The sequence below is a fragment of the Chrysoperla carnea genome, chromosome 4 (assembly GCF_905475395.1).
Source record: "Chrysoperla carnea chromosome 4, inChrCarn1.1, whole genome shotgun sequence".
Taxonomy (NCBI): Eukaryota; Metazoa; Arthropoda; class Insecta; order Neuroptera; family Chrysopidae; genus Chrysoperla; species Chrysoperla carnea.
Genome location: NC_058340.1, coordinates 36522278 through 36542922, shown reverse-complemented (window position 1 = coordinate 36542922; position 20645 = coordinate 36522278). Strand labels below are relative to the sequence as shown.

Here is a 20645-nt window from a genome sequence, read left to right as displayed (position 1 = left end):
GACTACTTATAAGTAGCAATTGTCTATGTACCGATTAGCGAATACCGTGTAAAATTGGAGCTAAAATGACTTATCAGTTGTTGTTCGAATATTTTTCTGTAAGTATAATCTTTCAATTAAAATCTTGAGGTTTTTCGGACAGATGAAATTTTCTGATATCCATGAAAAAAACGCCGAATGCATTAACATAAAGAACAAATACAAAGTGAGTGAGTTTTTTGGAGGTAGGCCTATGGATTATATTAAATGTAAACGATTTCTAATAATTTATTAAGGTTTTTAAATGCATAAGTACATATTATAATCTGAAATTGGCACAACATATATTCAATTTCTTCGAAAAATTTTAATGATCTGTCACTTGCTTCGCCTAATATTGTAAGCAAGTGTGTTAGCAATTACGAAATTTATATTTTTTTATTACTTGATTAAAATTAACACAAACATTAAAAAAATTGTTATTCTTATTTAAAATTACTATTAAATTAGTGTTGTTTGATGATCATTATTTTAACACACATTTATTAGGTAGTAACAGCGTTTGTAGTAATATTGAAAACAAAGATTATAACTTAAAATTTCATTCTTTTCATTTCTAATCGTCGCATCGGTTTGAAACTGTGTACAATATAATATTTATAAAGATTATTGAAAAACATACAACGAAATAAATATTAAAATCTAGTGGAAGCGTTCGGAACAAACGAATTAATTATTTAGTATTTCGGTCTTCGGCTCCATACCTAAAAAAATTGTTAATACCTTATCGGTGAAATGAGGACTGTTCGTTTCTAAACCAAAATAGGACAATTTTTCCCTTTAAGAAAATTACGTATATATGGTGTTCCTTCATAGAGCGAGTAAAATTTTAGATTGCACAAATGAAGTAGAAAATAATGGATTTTGGTTGTTTTTTTTTTTTTTTTTTGTTATTCTAATTGAAAAATCATCGAATAACAAATATGCAAATCATTTTGATTGCTATTGGATAAAACAGGGTGTCCATTGATCGACGTGGTATCTTAAAAATGGCAATTTTCTGAGAAATGATCAGCCGACTGTTTTAACAAATTCAGTCATAGTTAAAAAAATTTTAAGTAAAAACCTTTAAGAAAAAAATTTATTTACAATGAAATGAATTTATGCGCTGTACTAATCGGAACAATATCTCAAATTTCTGTCTTTGATAAAATGATTTGCTTAAATGCTCTAGACCTATAAGCATATGTTTAAATTTAACCTTTGAGTTGAGAAATATTCGTGATAAACTAACTTTATTAACTATTGAAAAAACCAACTCATTTTTCCCCATTCACCACAATAAACCATTTTGGCCTTATGTGTACAGTAGTAATATATATATTTTTTTTTCTTATTTGCAATAAAATCAAAATGGCAAACAAAAACATATTAGCATATATAAATTTTAACATCAGAAGCCAAAAAAATAATGAACCATATTCAAACATATACACTATAATATGTATATGTTACGGATAAAATATATTGTACAACTAGTACGATAAATTGTCCATTGCACACGAGAGTCGAGTCAGAAGTACAGTTTGATCTTGTTTATTTGAGGTAAGATTGAGGTAACACGGAAGAAGTATAAATTCAAAGTAACGATCACAAAATAAGGCTCGATAACACGAAGGCTCGTTTAATCTCAGCCCAGAAAAATGAGGTTTTACTATCACTAATTTAATCGCTCGAGTGTGTAATTGACAATCTTCCAGCACGTTTTATCGAATAATGGCATATAGATAGTTATCTACTGCATACGATAATGAAATATGGGGCATGCAATGAATAATAAAAGAGAATACTTTTCTTGCTATCTAGATTATCTAAATTTCTAGATTATTTTTATCCCCAACAAATTCAACCAAATAAAACTCAACCTTACCTTATTGGCTCGAAAGTTATGAGCCATTTATTAATGTATATACGTCACTTATATATGCTAGTTTATATTCAACTAAATTTTGTACTTTAACTGTAACATATACATAATGTAAAATAATCTGTTCAATAAAAAATAAATTTATTAATAGTTTACATTAAGCTAAATCAGTCTTGAAAATGTTCTTTTAAAAGATTTAATGTAGATATTTTTAGACATGCTTTTTTTTAAAACAATCATCATCACTATTGTTGTGTTTGGTACCTAATGCCGACACACATAGATACAATATATAAAATAGTGTTGATAACGTTTTTGTTTAAATGTTATTATGACAGTTTTAGATAATGGATCTAATCAAAATATTACATACAAATTATATAGATGATTTATATACTTTAATGAACATTATGCTGAATCTTTTGTATATAGGAGAGTAGCCATAACTACCATTCAACCTGATTTACTTTTTTAATTTATAATCAATAATATTTAATATTTTCGCTGTTTATTGAAATGCATATACAATTAGCATTTTAGCAACCGGTTGTATATAGATGGTAAACACTCTGGTATTACAGGTAAGGAATTCATTAATCTCCAAAATCAAGCTTTTTCTTGTTGATAAGAAAATAAAGTTGATAATATACAGTTAATCATAAATTTAATTGTTTTTTTGATAAAAATTGCACAAAAAAATTGATAAAAACTCTGAATAAGCGTAATTTTTAATAATTTTTATATGTTTATAGTATAGAAATTTAAATGATGGTTTTCAGCAATTCTGCATCGATACCATTTAACATGGTAAAATTTTAAATAAAAAAAAAAAAAAACCTACAAACAAACAAAAACAAAATATCTAACTTCTATAATTAAATAAAAATATATATTTTATCAATAAGCTACTCCTAACAACTAATTAAAAATTACTCCCCTAAGTGATACTGGGTTATTTTGCATATAAGGAACTGATTAACATCCAAAATCGATATTTTGTTGATAATAAATAAAGTAAATAATACAGAGTAATACAACCAAATTGGGTTAAAATAGTAGTTATTATTAATGTATTCGCTGTTCATTTAAATGTATCATAAAATACCATTTTGACAATTTTGATAAACCTAGTATGTAATTGAATCAAATTTTTTAACTTTATGACGTCATCAGAATTCAAAAAAATTAATCTCGCTCTATCACATCCAAATTTTTTCCAATTTTGATAAACCAAGTATGTAATCCTACTAAATTTGGGTGATTCTTTTCAAATTTGTGATCAAAATTAACCCAGCTATAATAGGTTTCAAGAATGTGGTGTCCTGATCCCGGAATTTAGCAAATAAGTGATAGCTAGCGAAAAACTGACATCACAGCTGAAAATTTCAACCGAATATTAGGAACTTAGAGTCCTAGGCCATGCTAACAAAAGCTTAGTAAAAATGTTAGTATATTTAATAATCGTCCGTAGAATTTTCATCATGCAAACATTAGGTAGATTATATTTATGTATAGGGAACATGTAAATATTTTAGTTCTTAACAAATAATGGGCATAAATCCAATTTCTAAATATATTTTTCATGTGTGACTATACTGACGTCATAATTTACGTTTTACAATGAAACATTGGCCGCCTTGATCTCAAACATACACACACATACATATATAAGATACATGCACACATTTGAATGATTCCTTTTCTCTAATTTTTTTTCGATTTTGTAAATCAAAAATTTTATGCACATATAATTCGTTCTAGTCTGTTTATTATATAGGCATATAGTTACGTCAACTATCAAAAATAAAATTATTCAAGTATGGAATATTGATTTCCAACATTTATGTTTTTTCTTCTTTTGAGATTTTAGTAAATTTTCATTATGTTTATGACCATATGCTTTACTTTCGCATTAGAATAGAGTAACATAGCGCATGAAATTCTGAAGAAACAGTTTCTTTGCAATTTTTACAAATTAGACGAATCAAATTAATATACAAATAAATATTTTTTAATAAAAGAATTAGTACAAAATTCACCACAATTTTTTATCATGGCAGTTTTTCTGTTAGTCCGGGATGGACCGCAAAATTACTTATCTCATCGGTAACGGGCTCAAACTTTGTAATAAAGTGACAATCAAATTCGTTAAAATGGGCTATGGCAACCCTAGGAAGCCGAGTTCAAAAATGAGGGAGGGAGCAATTTTCAATGCAAATAGTCGGGTATGAGTGACTCATAGATAAATTTTTTTTTCTACATTTTAGTACAATAAAAGCTTGTCCCTAAAAAGTATTTTTATTAAAACTTTTAATTTAATACTAAAAAAAATGTTATAAATATATGAAATATGGTGGAAGCGATGGGAAAACCAGGACGCCACAACCTTATCATACATTGTCATCCAAACTGCAAAATTTCAACTCAATTGGAAACCGTAAAGTGGATCAAATTTGACTTGCAAGATTTGATTATAGACAACGAGACAGGTGAAACTAAATAAAAGCTTGTAAAAATAAGAGTTGCCATACTTTATCGACCAAGTTGACCTGACAACCTATTATCTCTTCAAAAAATTATAAAAAAAAAGATTGTAAAAAATGAATTTTCTACAACTTTCCTTATTATAAGAATTTCAATTTGACTAGTATATAGCTCTGGCCTTCTAATTATATACGACAGTTTTATGACATCCTTTTTTATATATACTATATTTTTATCGTATTAGAAACGACAAATCTAATCCCACACATTTTAAACTATTAGCTATATTAATTTAAATATGTGTTCCATACAAAAATTAGTTAACCGATGTTCATAAAATTATGAAATATAGATTATTACGCAATGTTTTTTTCCAAAAATTTCAACGGGAATATAGGCAAAAACAAGAAGAGAGGATATTAATGTGTACTGGTATAATACAGAAGCTACGGGCTTTATGAACAGTCCAGACGTTACATAAATGAGTAGTGAGTTCCATTCAGAGGTATTCGATTTTAACGCCAAGATGTCAACACCACGAATTAAAGAAATGTAAATCATACAACAACTCAGCTGATTTTTTCATTGAATCAAAAGGCAAAAGATACTTACTTTATTATACATTTTAATGTGCTGTACTCTTTTATATGGGTATGGTATGGGCGTATGATTTACAAGATGGAAAACAAATATTTCCGTTAAATATTATGTATCTATGGGCATTGCAAACTATAGTTCTTTTTTCTTTCGCTATTAACTTACAGTCAGACTTACCTACAGTGGCAACAAAAATGAGCAGCACTGAAATCGTTATTTTTAAGAAGTTAATTTCTCTTAGAAATTATTTGATGAATTTAAGGTGATCACCATTCTAGTAAAAAACTATAACCGAATTCTCACTGTAACTATCAACAGGTCAATTGAAAATTTAATTTTTGATTTGAAAGGTATTCAAATGTTTTAATCAGAATGAATGGAAATTAATCAAAATTAAAATTATTTTTTCTACTTAATTCCCATTCATGATTAATAGTGAGAAAAGTACGTAATAGTTTATTTCGAGAATACATGAAAATGCTTAACAAATCCAACGATGCTTTACACAATCTCTATAAAGTTCATTATATATCACAAACAAGTCAATTTAATAAATATGGTGGAAGCGCAAATAAATATATTTTTAAGTAATATGAATTGAAAATTTTCATTTTCTAGTCATTTCTTAATAATCACTTAATTATTTCTTGACGACAAATGTATTTATTTTTTATTTTATTCATAAAAGTATAAATTTGTTCATAAGTCGTCCACAAGTAGAGGATTTTATAAATATATTTTTGAGTCCTAATAATAACATTACTTATATGTAAACAAATTTTGCCGTCTAAACATGACCATGTACAACTTACAAAATTTAAACACTAATTTATTATATCATCATCACAAAATATACATATCATATGCCAAAAATTAAGGCATATTTAATACTACTTCACTTCTTAATAAACAAACGCTGTGTCTATTCACATGGTATCATAGTAAAAACAAATACTTTCTATGATCGACGGAAGCGATATCAGTTGATTTATTTTCATATTTCCATTTTGTTTCATTTCTTTACTTCAAACTTATAAACAATCAACTTCAACAGTCCGAATCCTTTTTATTAATATTTCTATTAATAACTGGGAGTAGCAACTCGCAAACTTGCGATAATAATTCTTACTAATTAAAGTCAGAAGAAGACCCGAATTCATTAGTTACAATTTCGATTGCTAGATGGCAATACTTGTACTTATCATTTTTTAAGGTCAATAAAAAATCAAATCAGATAAATCCCGCCAACTTGCGATAAAATTTGTACTTTTAAACAGGAAATGGACCGCTTTTTCAGTAGTTTCAATTTAGACCACCTGATTGTTTACCGTTTATCAATAGCACTGATAGGATAACACATAAATTCGGAGCCAAAAACAAATCTGCTATTCATGCATTTTGTTAAAATATATCCCCTTAAGGACCCACAATAAAAATATTTAGCTAGATTATAAAATTATTAATTAGCTAGACCGGTTTCGATTGCTTTGGCAATCCTCTTCAGTAGCATTAATTTGAATAAAAATATGCTATTGTTCTCAGGAGCCAAGATTTTTGACGCCAAGATATCAATATTATTAATATTATCAAAATGCGTGGATTTTCATGAATCACAGTTCTTTTAGTTTCAATCAAAGTAACCATTCGCACAACTTAAAAAGTTAAAATAAAGTTTAAAGCTCAATGATACCTTCAACTGATCAAAAAATATTTCTAAATGTCTCAAAATCTACCGATGTGGTACGAATTTTAAATACTTATTCATTTACTAATTATATTTTATGTAATTTAAATGCCTTTCCACAAAAAACAACAATTTTTCCAAAACAACATTTTTATAGAATGTCAGTAACTATACTCATTCACCATGTGCTCTGATTAATTGATGGTAGATAGTATTGATAGGTATATTAAATTTTTCTAACGTTCAAAACACTAATTATTCCATTTCCGACTATTCTTCCATCTACGAACCTATCCGATGTCACGATAACTTAAAAACAATTGAAGACAGCGACCTAAACTTGTATGTTTTAGTCCTTAAAATGGCTTAAAACTCGTGAATAACCATTTTAGACAGTACTATTTTCATATTTCCATTTTGTTTCATTTCTTTACTTCAAACTTATAAACAATCAACATTTATTTGAAGATATAATCGGCATCATGATTTGATAAAATTTTAATCGGCAGCTTGCATGTGATTCTCTTTCAAAATATATCTATAGGTACAACTATAATTATCATTCCCGTTAAAATATCTCGGTTTAACGAGTGAGTAAATACAGGGGATAAATAAAATATAAATTTATTCATGTCCATAAAAATAATACATATTTTATCAGGTTACTAATGCGTAATGCTTTAAAATGGCTGTTTTAAAACTTAGTGACGCAAGTGTTCTAAAAGTCGGTGACGGAGATATTAGCATCTTTTATTACAATGAATCAAGTTACCTCAAAGTCTAAATTAGTATAGCTTAGCAGCTTCCAAGAAAACTCGAAAAAATATGGAACTCGTTAATATTAAGATAGTTTAACGAGTCACATCGCGTTTCGTAGATTGGAAAATTAACCAGAACGAAATAAATTATTTCACTCCTAACTAAACCAGACTTAGAAGGGCACTTGCTTCTAAAAATTTCTAGCCTGTCCCAATAACAAGATCTTGGAACAGCTTGAAATTTTTTGCACAATTATACCTAAAGATATTCTCTATCCCCTGAATTATTTTTTGATCTAAAAGCTTTTTTCATAAACATTCTTCGTCTTTAGCAGATATGCCTTCACGTTTAGTGCTGCATCTTTTAAATTGCAGATAATAAACTGCAGGTTGCTGGCTCCAATCTTGCGGGCAGCAATATCATTATGCCAAACGTTTAGCGCCTTTAATATTTTGAAGATTGCTACATCCAACTTTGCCTAAAATAACGTAGATTTGATCTGATACTTTTGTACATAAAAATTTCATTCATTTTGCATAATAACCACCGAAGCAATTTTCTTATGACATCTATATTAAATTTTAAAACAAAAAAGACATTTATTTCACCATTTTTTTAATAAAATTTTTGTCATTTAATGACTTACACAATCAAAAGATCCAGGGCGATAAGGTAAGAACAAAAACATCTTATAAAAATCACATTATGGTTAATGATTTGGGCAAAGCTATACATTTTTTATTAGGCTCATTTTGTTATATATTCTCCAAATTAATGTATTTTAAAATAATTTAGGCCCAAGCAAATATTACACATTTTCGAAGGAAAATGTAGAAAGTAAAATGTTTTCCAATTCATCCTTAAAACTCCTGTGTTAAGGAACACGCGATAAAAGTTTTTCTCTTATTATAATTCCTCCCAATTTACTGATATTATCTTGATATTCTGATTTTCCAAGAATAAATACTTCTGAAAAACAAAATCGAAACATTTATTGCTAAATTAATCTTTATAAGGAAAATAGTATTAATTTTTTAAGTGGGAACTAGTATTAATAATAATATATTTAGTGTCAATCAAAAATATTGATAGTATAAGATGAAAATATCAATTATTTTATATATCTGAGCTATACGGGAGAAACCAGAAGAATATAGACAATTATAAACAATTCTTACCTTCTCTGAATCCAGTATCTTCTCGTTTCATTGGAGGTTGTTGAGTAACGTCACTTGATGAACGAAAAGCTCTCGATCTAATATTTGGTGGATGTTTATCACCAGGTAATCTGACCGGTGGAGGACATGGTGATATACCTTCTAATCGAGCGGCCGTCAATAGTTCTCCATAGCTATCACTGGGTATTGAGTCTGTCTTAGAAAAATCTACCATATAAGTGGTTCTTAACCGCTCACGATTTACACGTGCGATCAAATCATTTGGTGGTTCTTTTTGAAGTACACCAAATAGATAAGGATATTTCTCTTCTAATTTTTTCAAAAATTGGTTTGGTTGATTACGCAAACTTGCTTCATTTCTATTAACAGGTCTACTCTCATATGCTGGAAATATTTTTGGTTCTAAATGTATACCCATCGGCCCTAATCTACTCCATTGTTGTTCTTTTTGTTCTTCATCCTCATTAACTAATTCTTCTCGTTCTTTTTGTTTATCTTCCTCTTCAGCTATAATACATATGCATTCTTCAACATCGATGTTACCGTTAAGTTCCTGGACCCTTGAACTAAATAAATGTAGGTAATATTCTTTAAAATTGAATGTTTTAATGGTATGTTTTATCACCTCAAAAATAAAGATGCATATTCTCTCTGAAAAAGTATTTCACGAATGTAATTTTCTAAGGGGTTACTTTTTCCTAAACTTATCCTAGACCGTAATCGTTAAAGTTACAAAATTTCTTCATCGAAGTAATAAAAATTTTATTAAAAACTGAACAAAAATTAGAATAGTTGTTGTCTGAGATTAAAATTTAAAATAAAATTGTATATTTTCTTTAGATATGTATGTTATTTGAGCACTGTTTCTTTATTATCTTACTGCTATACTTTTCTAGCTTCGAAGTTAATTCAATTAAAAAAAACCGAAAATTACAAAAATACATTTAACGTTCTAATGCAAGATAAAGAAACTATTAAAATTTTGAAAGATTTCGGTTTTCAAAATTAATCAGGGAAAATATCTTTAATTCCATTTTAAAAAAAGTAGGAAAATAATTTTGCTTTTTATATAAAAAAAACTTTTTTTAGTAACTCTGACCAAATTAAACGTTAGTTCATACGTATGTTAATTTAGTGCCCAAATTACATATACCCGTATTATATTTACTGTGATGGCCATGTGAAATCTCTTCTGTTTGTGCTTAACCAATTATCCATTATGTAATCCCAAAGTTCAATCAAATCACTGAAAATTTTGCCAACATTACCCAACTTAAATTTTACTGGAAATTTAGTTTTTTTAAATCATTTACGATGATATGGATCCAAAATAAAATTTGTTGATGAATTAGAAATAAAATTTAGTTATTGTTCTACATAATTCAAAAATACTATTGTATGGCTAATAATTTTGTGTTTGTTTATCTTTTAAGTTAAATTTACCATGGTAATTATAAATTTTCTGTTTTCATCGGTCATCTTGATTAACTTACATCCATATTCGTTGAAGACAATTAAATCCTAAAACGGGGGGGCTAAAGTTATATTTCACAAATCTTAACAATAATAAGCATGAAAAAGTTCTCCATTTCACATATTTTTTTCTTCTTTCACACATTTGGAATTAAAAAATACGAGTTTGCATTTATGTTTTACAAGTTGCATAATAAATCTAATTTCTAGATCTCATCAATATTATTACACTCCTGTTCTTAAATACCTGCCAGCATGCTGCCCAGCACGATTTGATAATTGAAAAGAATACAGAATATAGAATTCCCTCCTTTAAATTTAACATTTTCACTGATGACATGACATGACATAATGATGCTGGTCATCCATGTTGATGCTGATCAGCATGATTTTGGAACGCAAGTTACAATAAACACGAATTAAGTCTTCCAAATAAATTAGAAGTTTTTAATATCAAGAACAGTTTTGTTACTACGAAAAACATGCTATTTGCCAAAAAATGAATCTTTGTATACTTTGGGGTCGAACTCATAATTTTAGAAAACCAGAAATAGAAATTGTTAATAAATATGAAAACAGCTGAAAAATATTATTTGCAAATCCAAATAACAATTCATTTTCCGCATAATTGGGGATTTGGATAATTGCAAATTATATAAATAATTATTATTTTTACCTAAATTTGTCCAGGTTCTATAACAAATTAACATTCTTTTTTAGAATATCTATTATTTCAAAATAAAACTCAAAATATTCATCAGAATCAATTTTATTCAAAATTTAAATAGAATTGGCTGTAAATTACTTTACAAAAGTTACTTACAAATCAAAAAATTTATTTGTTTAGTTCACCATGCATAGCATAATCGATAATGAATTTTCCGAGATCGCTTATATCCTTTCTATACACAGTTTTTCCAGTATTAATTTTCATAATTTTTTGCATTTCATCTATAAATGTAATGTAATTTGACTCAAAACTATTAAAATAGAAAACTATATAAGTATAGGTATAAGAATCTTACCACTGAATACAAATGCGTCTTTCTCTTTTCTTTTCATATTGTGACCGCGAACATCAACATCAATCAACAATTTTGGATTCCTATAAGAACATGTGTGACTTGTTATTGGATAGTGCCAATTATCTGGTAAGATTGCATGAGGATCGTTATCAGACCGTTTTCCTTTTTGTACGATATCGTCTGTATATATATTCATAAAAATAATTGTAAATCGGTTTTTAGTCAACTTAGTATAGTTTTTTTTATACCTTCACGGCAAATATCCCTTTGATATAAGCTTTGTAAACTTCTATCATACTCTCTGCACAATAATTTGTCGTATAGTTCCTTTTTGAAGTATCTTTCCGCTAAAACTGGATTCTAGTATTTAAAAAAATAACTTTCATTTAAATACTTGCAAACTGTCTGACCAAAATCTTCTCATTTGGTTTTGAAACCAACATTTTATATTGCTTATAACATCGGTTTGTGACCTCGTAGTTCGTAGCTCCCAAACGAATAGAATTATCACGAATTATCAATTTTTTTATTTGAAAGATGATTTAGTCGGGTGGGGGTGTTGAGTTATTTTACAGATAAACCGACAGATTACTTGTAATTTATAAAACTCTTCATTTTAAATTAAATTTTTACCGGATGAAAAAAATTATCACATTTTACAGTTTTCAATGGCTGTAATCGTCCCTAATATAAACGAATCTAAATTAAAAATGAATTGGAAATCAATCGAAATGAATTGGAAAATTCAATTTCTTAATATTTCCGTATGAAATTTATCCAAATATTTAATTCGGGATGGATGGAAACGAACAGGGAAAAATTATTTTAATATTCATATACAGATGTATTTCTAATTCATTTTCAACAGAATTCAACTGGAATTTTTCTATTCATGATGGATAGGAAATTTTCGATTGATATAGATCATAAATATCAAAAGAAAATAAGAGGAAAGGCAATACAATTTAAAATAATTTTATTAATTTCATAAATATATATAAATTCTTATGTAACAAACTTAAAATTATTATTAATCATAATCTTGAATATTTACAATGACAACAATAACAGATTTTAGGAGGATTTATACTCATTTTTGGTGCTTTTGACTGCTTGTTATTGTTGTTCTTTTTTTTAGATGGCATTGATACGCTTGACATTGATCTACTCCCTTTCTTACTTTCTTTCGATAATGATGATCTAAATGAACTTAATGATCTTGTCTAGACAGAATGATACAAAAGGAGTGAAAAAATGAAATTGATATCAAAATATTCGTGGTTGAAAAAATCCGATCTAATGCATGTTTAAATTTCCATTTTGAAGACAGATTTCAAAAGAAGAAAAATAAATTAATAGAAATTGAAATTATTTCTATCAGAAATAGCCCAATCTTCAATTCACTTCAACGCGATTCAATAAAATATTCAATTATTTCAAAGATGGATTTGATTTTTTTTAACCACGAGCATTCGGATTATTATTTTAGTAAATTGTTAGTAATTCCTCCACTAAATATGAAACACTGGGCAGATTAAGATTTCCGTGCCGGGATTTGAACCCTTGCATTCACAACTGTCTCGAGTTTTCTATTCTTTATTCTTCTTTTCTCCAACAAAAAATGAAATTAAACATTCTCAAATGTTTTATAAGTGACAATCATACCCGTTTTAAAAATTCTGATTTACTTTCACTAGGCTCATTTGGTAAATGTTTACAATTATCCACTTTTAAATGTTGGGGTTGACGAAATGGTGCAAATAGAGGCTCTGATTTTTGAACTTTTTGAGGTATTGCTCTATAAAGATTAGTAGTTAATTTAAATTTAATCATTGATATAATTCAGATTATTCTTATTATACTTACTCAACAGGATGTCTTGGAAAATCCTTCCGATAAACAGACAACCAATCATTGGTGTAATAAAACTGCATCCTGCCCAAGTGTAATATACGCGGCCAAGTGTCAAAGTATTTTTTTACGGAAAAGTAAAACGGTTTATTTATTAATAATTTGTTGCACTAACAACAGTGTCAATTTAAAAAAATAAAATAGTATCTTAGAAATTTATAACAAGCGCAGCCTGCTTAGATGCCCAATCGTTATATAGTTATAACAGCACCATCTAAGATTATTCGAATAGAAAATATTAGCAAAAATTTGGTCAATTTCGATTCCTTGTAGCAAAAGCATTTGTGCCATTTCAGCAATGAGAAGGAAAGAAGCAAAGAGAGGCAAAAATAGAAAAAAGTTTCAAATACATTGTTTTTTAGGCCGTTAAATAAAATTGGGGTATAATTTCAGTATTAATAGACCTTTTAATTTCAATTAAGATTCATGATTGTTTCGGACAGACAGTAATAGGTTGGACAAAGATACAAGATATTTGTTACTCATTTTATCAAATTAGTTTTTTGACATACTGTCCGAAACATAAGATAATCAGTTTATAAAAAGAAGAGGTCTATTAAACACCGAAGAGATGACGCAGGAAGAGGAGATAAAGCAGGAACGATAAAAATATTGGTATATACATATTTAAGACCTAATGTGTACCTATAGGTATACAAGAAATCACCTACACCGATTTTGATGAAAATAAAAATTCTTGCATATAGAAAATTATCTTATTCTTCTTGGAAACTATTTCATATACCAATTTAGCGGGTATAAAATAACGATGTCAAATTTTGAGTTCTATATAATACAACAAAATTTATTTGTACTAAAAAATTTTTATTAATAACCAACACATAATAAATAGACAATATAATTTACATATCAATCATTTAATAATGCCATTTGTAATAATGGCATTACCATTATTGTAGATAAATCACTTAAAACATTTTCCATATTCACCAGAGTATCAACTTGCATTAAAACATCTTTACGAAATGTAATAATACACACAGCTAATACAGCTATAATCTCTAATGAATCATATGCCAAAATTTGATCCCATAAAAATAATAATTGTTCGGGTGGTAAATGACCACTAAAAGCACGCATTAACCATTTAAAAACCAATCGTATTCTGTAAAAAATAAATACATATTAAGAATCGCAATTTTTAGTAAATGTACCATATTACGGGATGTTTAGGCAAAACGTGCTTTTAGGCTGATTATTAAAAACGTTCACCAACAAAAATTTTTTTAATAAGTCCATATGCGAACTAATCGCTGAGTTTTTCGAACGGCATGGGCATTTAATTGATAAGATTTGCTATTGTTTAAAATACAAAATTTATGCTTTCTAATTTTTTGGATTCATAAAAAAACTCCCGCATTTACGTACTATCCCGTAATAATGTACTTTTAACTTAAATTTTTTTTAGCTTACGGTTGTATTCCACAATTTTTTATGTGACACCAAAGTTGTGGTTCATGAGTTTGAAGTAATCGCTCAAACAGCAAACACAAAGATATTATTCCTTGTGGATGGCCATTTAAAGAATGTAATCGGTAAAAATACCGTAAGTAAAATGCTCTAAATGTATAGTATAAAGCAATTGGATCATCGTACAGATAACAAAATGGTGTAGCTAAAACATATTTCGAAAATGTTTTAATTATTAAAAACATACTGGAGCTTCCATGTTCATATTTAACTCCGATTTGATTATGGCGATACGCTAATGGCATCTTCGAGTTAAGACATTTTATACGATGCTAGATTATTGAGCGCGTACTTTAGACCGTGGTACACCATGGGTTTTTTCAAATGATAAATACATACTTGAAACTTCGTGAGTAGCTTCATTTATACAAAGACAAAACTAAGCGCCATAATACAATCAGAATTAACATGAATCATGAAACAAGGAAATTAGTCCAAATGATTTTGTCCAATTGTATGCTTACAATACATTGAAAATCCATGAAAAGGTATAACTCCACTTGGTGGGAACAATACTGTGTTACCAATACCTTCATCATTTCCAATTTTATTCTTTAACTGTACTTTTAATGGTGCTCCAGGCTTATCTTTTAATAAAAATAATATTTCAGAGTCTCGAGAAAAACACAATAGCACCTTAAATTAAAATATGAATTAAAATTATATTTTTTAAATATTTGTTGAATTGTAGGAACGAAAGTTTGCCGTTTCTTAAATAACATAGGCAATGTATATTACATTTATGTAAATGTTGTGTATTAATCTATATATACAGTCCATGTTTATTGGGATGCGGTGTTTATATTTGATTCTATTTGTTCAGAGATCCATTTAACTGTTTCGCAGTCCTATTCAATTACAGTAAGTACAGAAGGTAATTTTTGATTCATAAAATATGTAAAATTGGAATTGTCCAACGAGGCAAATAGGCATTTGCTAGTAATATATTTTGCAAATAGCTAGTATTATATTATTAGAAAACCAAAATGAATATATTTGATTTTTAATAGGTCTTAAACAATAATTTTCATCTATAGACGAATATAAATAAATAATTTTTTTGGGCTAGCAAAGTAGAAATGTCACTTCGAAACAGATTTACATCATACCAACCTTACCTGATATAAAACGTCTTCGAATACAAAATATTGATCATCATTGGAAGCTGTTAATTGAATATCTTTAATAATTATTTTATCAACCATTAAATCATATTGCAACACTAGTTTTTTAAGTGTTTCAAAATGAACTCGATGCTAAAAAAGAAAAGTTGATTTCAAGAAAAAAACATAAAAATTAATTTATTAATAACTTGATACCGCTGGTTTCAACTCAGATCCTAATACTTGTGCCCATAATTTACTTCGTAAACATCTTGGACTACCACGTTTTAAAAACTCTTGTGCAAGTGGTGCATGATTCTCTGCAATTACTTTTTCCCCTTGTACAGTACGTTCTGCTTCTAAAGTTGGAAAATTTGTATTTGTTGTCATGTATGGATTGACACCTAGATGAGCTTCTCCACGTGATAATTCTACATACAGTGTACGCTAGAAATATTGTTACAAAAAGTTCAATAAAATAAGTTCCAATTACTTTCTATCCATGTAAAAGTTCGTAAAGCTTATTTCTCCTTTCAAAAGGAGAGATCGTCTTTTAAAATTTGTATCGTTTTAGCGCATCAGAATACTATTTTTTTAGTATTTAGCATGAATAATTTCATCAATATATGATAAGGAATCTTATTTAGTGCAACGAAAGCCACTTTTATAAATAATGTGCAGTGGCGGATTTAGAGATTTGCCGCCCGTAGGCTATTCAATTTTTGCCGCCTCTAAATTTTGATATCTTAGTTCACAATCATATCAATTATCTATCAATAAAATTGCAACTTTATGATTTGTGCTCCATTATCCTCATTACATCAACTTTTCCGGTATGGTTAGTATCATCGAGAACTATGGTACCGTGTTAGATCCTTGATTATTTTTACAGCAAAGAATTATCAAAAAACAATATTTTATGCAAAAAATATCTCAAACATGTACCAATTTTAAAGTAAGTTAAGGTATGTGTTAAAACTATACAATACTTATCTATGTAATAGGAATAAAGCTTACACAAAAAATCTAGATTTGGCGAACGTTGATAAATATTTATTATTACACTTACAGTTACAAAACAACACAATAAATATATCCTTTCTTAATTATTTGTTAGTATTATAATTCAAGTCAAATTATAAAAGCATTACAATACTATTTTGCGACACTTTGAATTCGCAAAATCATTTATTATATCGTCGTACGAAATCTTGTTTATTAGCTCTGACTCTATGCACAAGAGAGCTAAAGCGTTTAGCTTTTCTTGACTTAAATTCGATCGGAGGTAGTTCTTTACTCTCTTCAAGCAAGAGAAGCTTCTTTCACCTGAACAATTTGTCGCTGGTGTACAAAGAGCCATACAAAGTACTATATCCAAGTTTGGATAAATGCTTCCTAGATTCTGATCTCGCAGGAATAAAGACAGACTTTTTAATGATTCAGAAATTGGTTTTATTGAAATTCTTTCAGATGAAAGGTAGCTTTGAAAGTGTACGCATTCCTGAACTAAGTCTGTTTCTAAATCAAAGATATTGTATCAAGATTGAATTGTGTAAGGAGATCTCATAATTATTAGGTACACGGAGAAAAAATTATAGTAATTATCAGTGAAGAAAATATGTAAAAATAACTAAATTTCGACTATAATATGGAATCGCTATTGCGATATTCTAAAAATTCATGATCATTACATTATAATCAAAAGCGTTTAGCAATTGTTTATGTAGAGATTTTGAGATATTTATTATCTAGCACTGTATATAGGACTATATTTCGGTTTTTGTTGAATATTTTAATTCCTCTATAATTTTTGAAATTCGTATTTTGTGTGTGTATTATAATTTTTTCTAAATTTTGTCAATCGAAATAAAAAATTTATGAACTAAATTTGCCGCCCCTTAAAATTTGCCGCCCTAGGCTCCAGCCTACTCAGCCTGCTGGTAAATCCGCCACTGATAATGTGGGCAAGACGAACGCGGCAATTATAAAATATGCCAAGAAAGCATATTATAGTGTTTGAAAAAAAATTGAAAAATATTAGAAAATATGTTTACCAGTTGCGATAAAGTTTTAACTCGCAGAGGAATGTGTGTAAATTGTCTTCCAACTGCCTCGCTGCTTGCAAAAAGTAATCTATTTTATAAAATGAATAATAATCTTTGTATAAAAAGGATTCTAATAATGTAAAAAATAAAACTATTAGAGATATAGATTATAGAACTAAAAACTGAACTTTTTTCAAAATTTGTATAATTTGAAAAGTTTTTAATTAATTTATTTTCTTTAATATCGGATATACATAAATTTCTTGTTGGAGTTGTGTTAATGTGTACCTCAGACAGGCGAAGCAAAAATTTTGAATCGAAAAAAAGAGCATTGTAACAAAAACTTTAGACTTTACAGAATCGAAAAATCGGCAGATTGAATTATACACAAATGTATATCTAGTATTTATCTACGCCCGTGAGTAAGAACTACTTATTTGACTCATTTTGCATGGGATAAATAGTTTATTTCCGCAATGTTCTAGTTTTCTTAATTACTCACGGCAAATTTTAAATTATAATTATTACCGTTTATTTTCACATTTTAGAGGAGTAGATACTAGTTTTGTGCGATATACGTGTATCACGTGATAACACATTATTCAACTTGTATCGAAAATAACTATAATTTGATCGTCTGGTGGGTACACCTAAATGGAACAAAAGTTAGTCGTAGAACGGAGGAAAAGCAGACCAGATTGAATAGAAAATAACTCGAAGAGTTCTTGAAATTTAATAACGTATTAGCAGAAACTTTTTGTAGCTAATTCTTATTAATTATATTAAAGAAATGCTATATTTTACACTTGCCGGTAGTTTAAAAAAGTAATTTTGCAGATAATTTCAACATATAGGTACTCCAACTTGGGAAATAAAAATTGTTTAAGACTCTTAGCTCTAATTTCGATCAGAAACGTTATTTTATTGGAATAATATCAGTTTCAAAGGCATATTTCTTTAAACAAACTACTTACTCATCTTTCTCTTCATTTGGAACGTAAATTGTAAGTAAAACTTCTAAAAAATCTTTAGGTGCATAAACTGGTTTATAATTCGATAAATCTAAAATTAAAAATCAAATATAAATAAAAATTAATAAATAAATAATTTCTTTAATTTTCCACAAATACCAAAATCCAAAGTGCTAAGTTCGTTCCATTTTTCTAAAAACTCTTCACGTTCAGTATTTGTACGTACTTTAGCTAAGCTAACTTTCAAATCATTTCCCATTGAATGTATTGACTTATGTATTCGTTTCTCCCAATGTACTTGAATTTTATCCAAATGTGTTTTCCAATCTGTATATTTTTCATCTTCTTTTATTTTGTGGTAATTATTATTATTATTTAATCTCATCCAATGATAGACACTATTTTTTAGTTCGGTCTCTAATCCTGTATTTTTCAACGCTGTTACCAAGGAATTTTTAAAATCGTCTTTTTTAACAGCAGTTGACGATACAACTTTCTGAAATTTAATTTTTTGTTTCTTTAAAATTTATAATTTGTATGATGTTGGGACAAGTGAGAATTCAGAAAATTTTTGGAGGGGGCAATATACACTTTTAAAAAGAATATTTTGGGATTGAACTTCAAGTTTTTGATACTTTCAAGTGAATTTTCTGCGGGATATCGCCCTTCGTATACAATTTTGAGCCAAAACTCAAAAAAAACACGCCCAATCTTAAAATAAACATTATTATTATGTTTTTTGGGAAAAATTTAATTAGAAAATAATTTTATCCAAATCGGAGATTTTGCCTTTAAAATTTTATGAAACCTTTTGGATAGGGTAATTTTGATCCATAAAATACAAAAATCGGGATATCATTTAATGCTTGACTGAATAGTTTTATATCGTCTAAAATCTCTGACAAATATCGATATCTCAGAAAGCATCGATTTCTCTCTCTCTCTCTCTTTTTTCAAAGGGATCCAATTTTGATATTATTTGGGTCAAATTACCACAGTTTGACAAATAAGAATGATTACATCTAGAATTTTAAAAGCTTCCAGCATAGCATAAATAGCTTGTATATAAGCAGACAAGGAGCTAAGTATAATATATTTGATTCCAGGGTTGTGAATACTGTCATTGATGGGGGAGCTATAGAACCATACATACAAGCTATAGACTTTCTGCGCTGTAAACTAAGTTAGATAAAACCTTAAAAACGGCGATTTTCAGAAATTCAATCCCCACGGGCTTCGATGTTTTCGCGGGTGATGAAATAAGAAAAAAATTATTAAATTTTATGTACCTATATAATATATAAGAATAGAAAAGAAGTACGGGTTTCGATTCAAACTATTAATTATTTTAGACCCAAGAGATGCTAGCTCAAGGTACCGTTTTTTTCACTACGACCCTTTTATAGACTCGAAATCTGCCAATTTCTTCCAACAGCTTCAAGGTCGAACTTCTGAACAAAAACAGTACTTTGCTTTCGGAATAAACTAGTTTTTCGAGTAAATAAACCAAAAATCTATAGGTAATGTACTACTCTCAAAAGATAGAGCTCTCCTTTCTGAGCTGCGAAAATATTGATCCATATTACTCATTTTATATTGAGTATATTATGGCTGTGTTGGTATATGCGAAAACTTTGAATAGAATATTTTAGTTACACAGAAAAAACGGTGATTACAGTTACAATAAAAATGTGTTCCATTCTAGCTTTTGTTATTTCAGATTTATACAAAAACAACAGTTCGTATATGCAATGCGCGTATCTTATATGTTATACACTCGGTATATATCAGTATATATTTATGTACATGACGATGAGATGGGCAAATCATTGTACAGTTATATTATATCTCGTTCTCACTCCAACCTTAGGATCTTATGGCGTTCTGCACATGTCTGACAATTCTGTGTGGTAGGGGAAACAAAAATAGTAGTAAACTTACTATTAGGTTATGGTAAAAACCTTTCCAATAATATTTTATTTAATAATTTTAAAATATATATTATTTTAGTTTCTATA

The 20645-nt window shown here is 28.2% G+C and overlaps 3 protein-coding genes across 4 annotated transcripts; all 3 read right to left on the bottom strand.

The window, feature by feature from the left end:
* Nucleotides 1-7365: 7365 nt before the first annotated feature.
* On the bottom strand, nt 7366-9936 carry LOC123298339. Of its 2 annotated transcripts, XM_044880318.1 has the most exons (5): nt 9777-9843; nt 9234-9259; nt 8609-9174; nt 8077-8399; nt 7366-7999 (listed from the first exon to the last, which is right to left on the bottom strand). In XM_044880318.1, the coding sequence occupies exons 1-4, from the start codon at nt 9786-9788 to the stop codon at nt 8305-8307; spliced, it is 699 nt and encodes a 232-aa protein (XP_044736253.1). In that variant the 5' UTR covers nt 9789-9843; the 3' UTR covers nt 7366-7999; nt 8077-8304. The 2 variants fall into 2 exon arrangements, with proteins under 2 accessions (XP_044736253.1, XP_044736252.1); XM_044880317.1 differs by lacking the exon at nt 9234-9259 and having other exon boundaries at nt 9777-9936.
* An 821-nt stretch (nt 9937-10757) lies between these two features.
* LOC123298700 lies at nt 10758-13086 on the bottom strand. The gene is made up of 5 exons (XM_044880792.1): nt 12973-13086; nt 12772-12904; nt 11355-11466; nt 11107-11286; nt 10758-10774 (listed from the first exon to the last, which is right to left on the bottom strand). Exons 1-5 carry the CDS (start codon nt 13038-13040, stop codon nt 10758-10760), a joined length of 510 nt encoding a protein of 169 aa, XP_044736727.1. The 5' UTR covers nt 13041-13086.
* Nucleotides 13087-13887: 801 nt separating this feature from the next.
* LOC123298698 (TBC1 domain family member 19) lies at nt 13888-19674 on the bottom strand. The gene is made up of 9 exons (XM_044880791.1): nt 19621-19674; nt 18787-19123; nt 18631-18718; nt 17666-17744; nt 15828-16058; nt 15627-15764; nt 14973-15144; nt 14452-14653; nt 13888-14143 (listed from the first exon to the last, which is right to left on the bottom strand). The coding sequence occupies exons 1-9, from the start codon at nt 19672-19674 to the stop codon at nt 13888-13890; spliced, it is 1557 nt and encodes a 518-aa protein (XP_044736726.1).
* Nucleotides 19675-20645: the final 971 nt, after the last annotated feature.

Coding starts and splice junctions, on each gene's coding strand:
- LOC123298339 (XM_044880317.1), bottom strand. CDS start 9,826: ATGGATAATTGGTTAAGCACAAACAGAAGAGATTTCACATGGCCATCA. Junction 9,175..9,776: donor GATTTCACATGGCCATCACA/GTAAATATAATA, acceptor ACATTTATTTAG/TTCAAGGGTCCAGGAACTTA. Junction 8,400..8,608: donor AGATACTGGATTCAGAGAAG/GTAAGAATTGTT, acceptor TTTGTTTTTCAG/AAGTATTTATTCTTGGAAAA.
- LOC123298700 (XM_044880792.1), bottom strand. CDS start 13,040: ATGCAGTTTTATTACACCAATGATTGGTTGTCTGTTTATCGGAAGGAT. Junction 11,467..12,771: donor AATCAGAATTTTTAAAACGG/GTATGATTGTCA, acceptor TTTAAATACTAG/AATCCAGTTTTAGCGGAAAG. Junction 11,287..11,354: donor AAGGGATATTTGCCGTGAAG/GTATAAAAAAAA, acceptor ATATATATACAG/ACGATATCGTACAAAAAGGA.
- LOC123298698 (XM_044880791.1), bottom strand. CDS start 19,674: ATGCTGGAAGCTTTTAAAATTCTAGATGTAATCATTCTTATTTGTCAA. Junction 17,745..18,630: donor CCAAATGAAGAGAAAGATGA/GTAAGTAGTTTG, acceptor TTTATAAAATAG/ATTACTTTTTGCAAGCAGCG. Junction 14,654..14,972: donor TCATGGATTTTCAATGTATT/GTAAGCATACAA, acceptor AATATGTTTTAG/CTACACCATTTTGTTATCTG.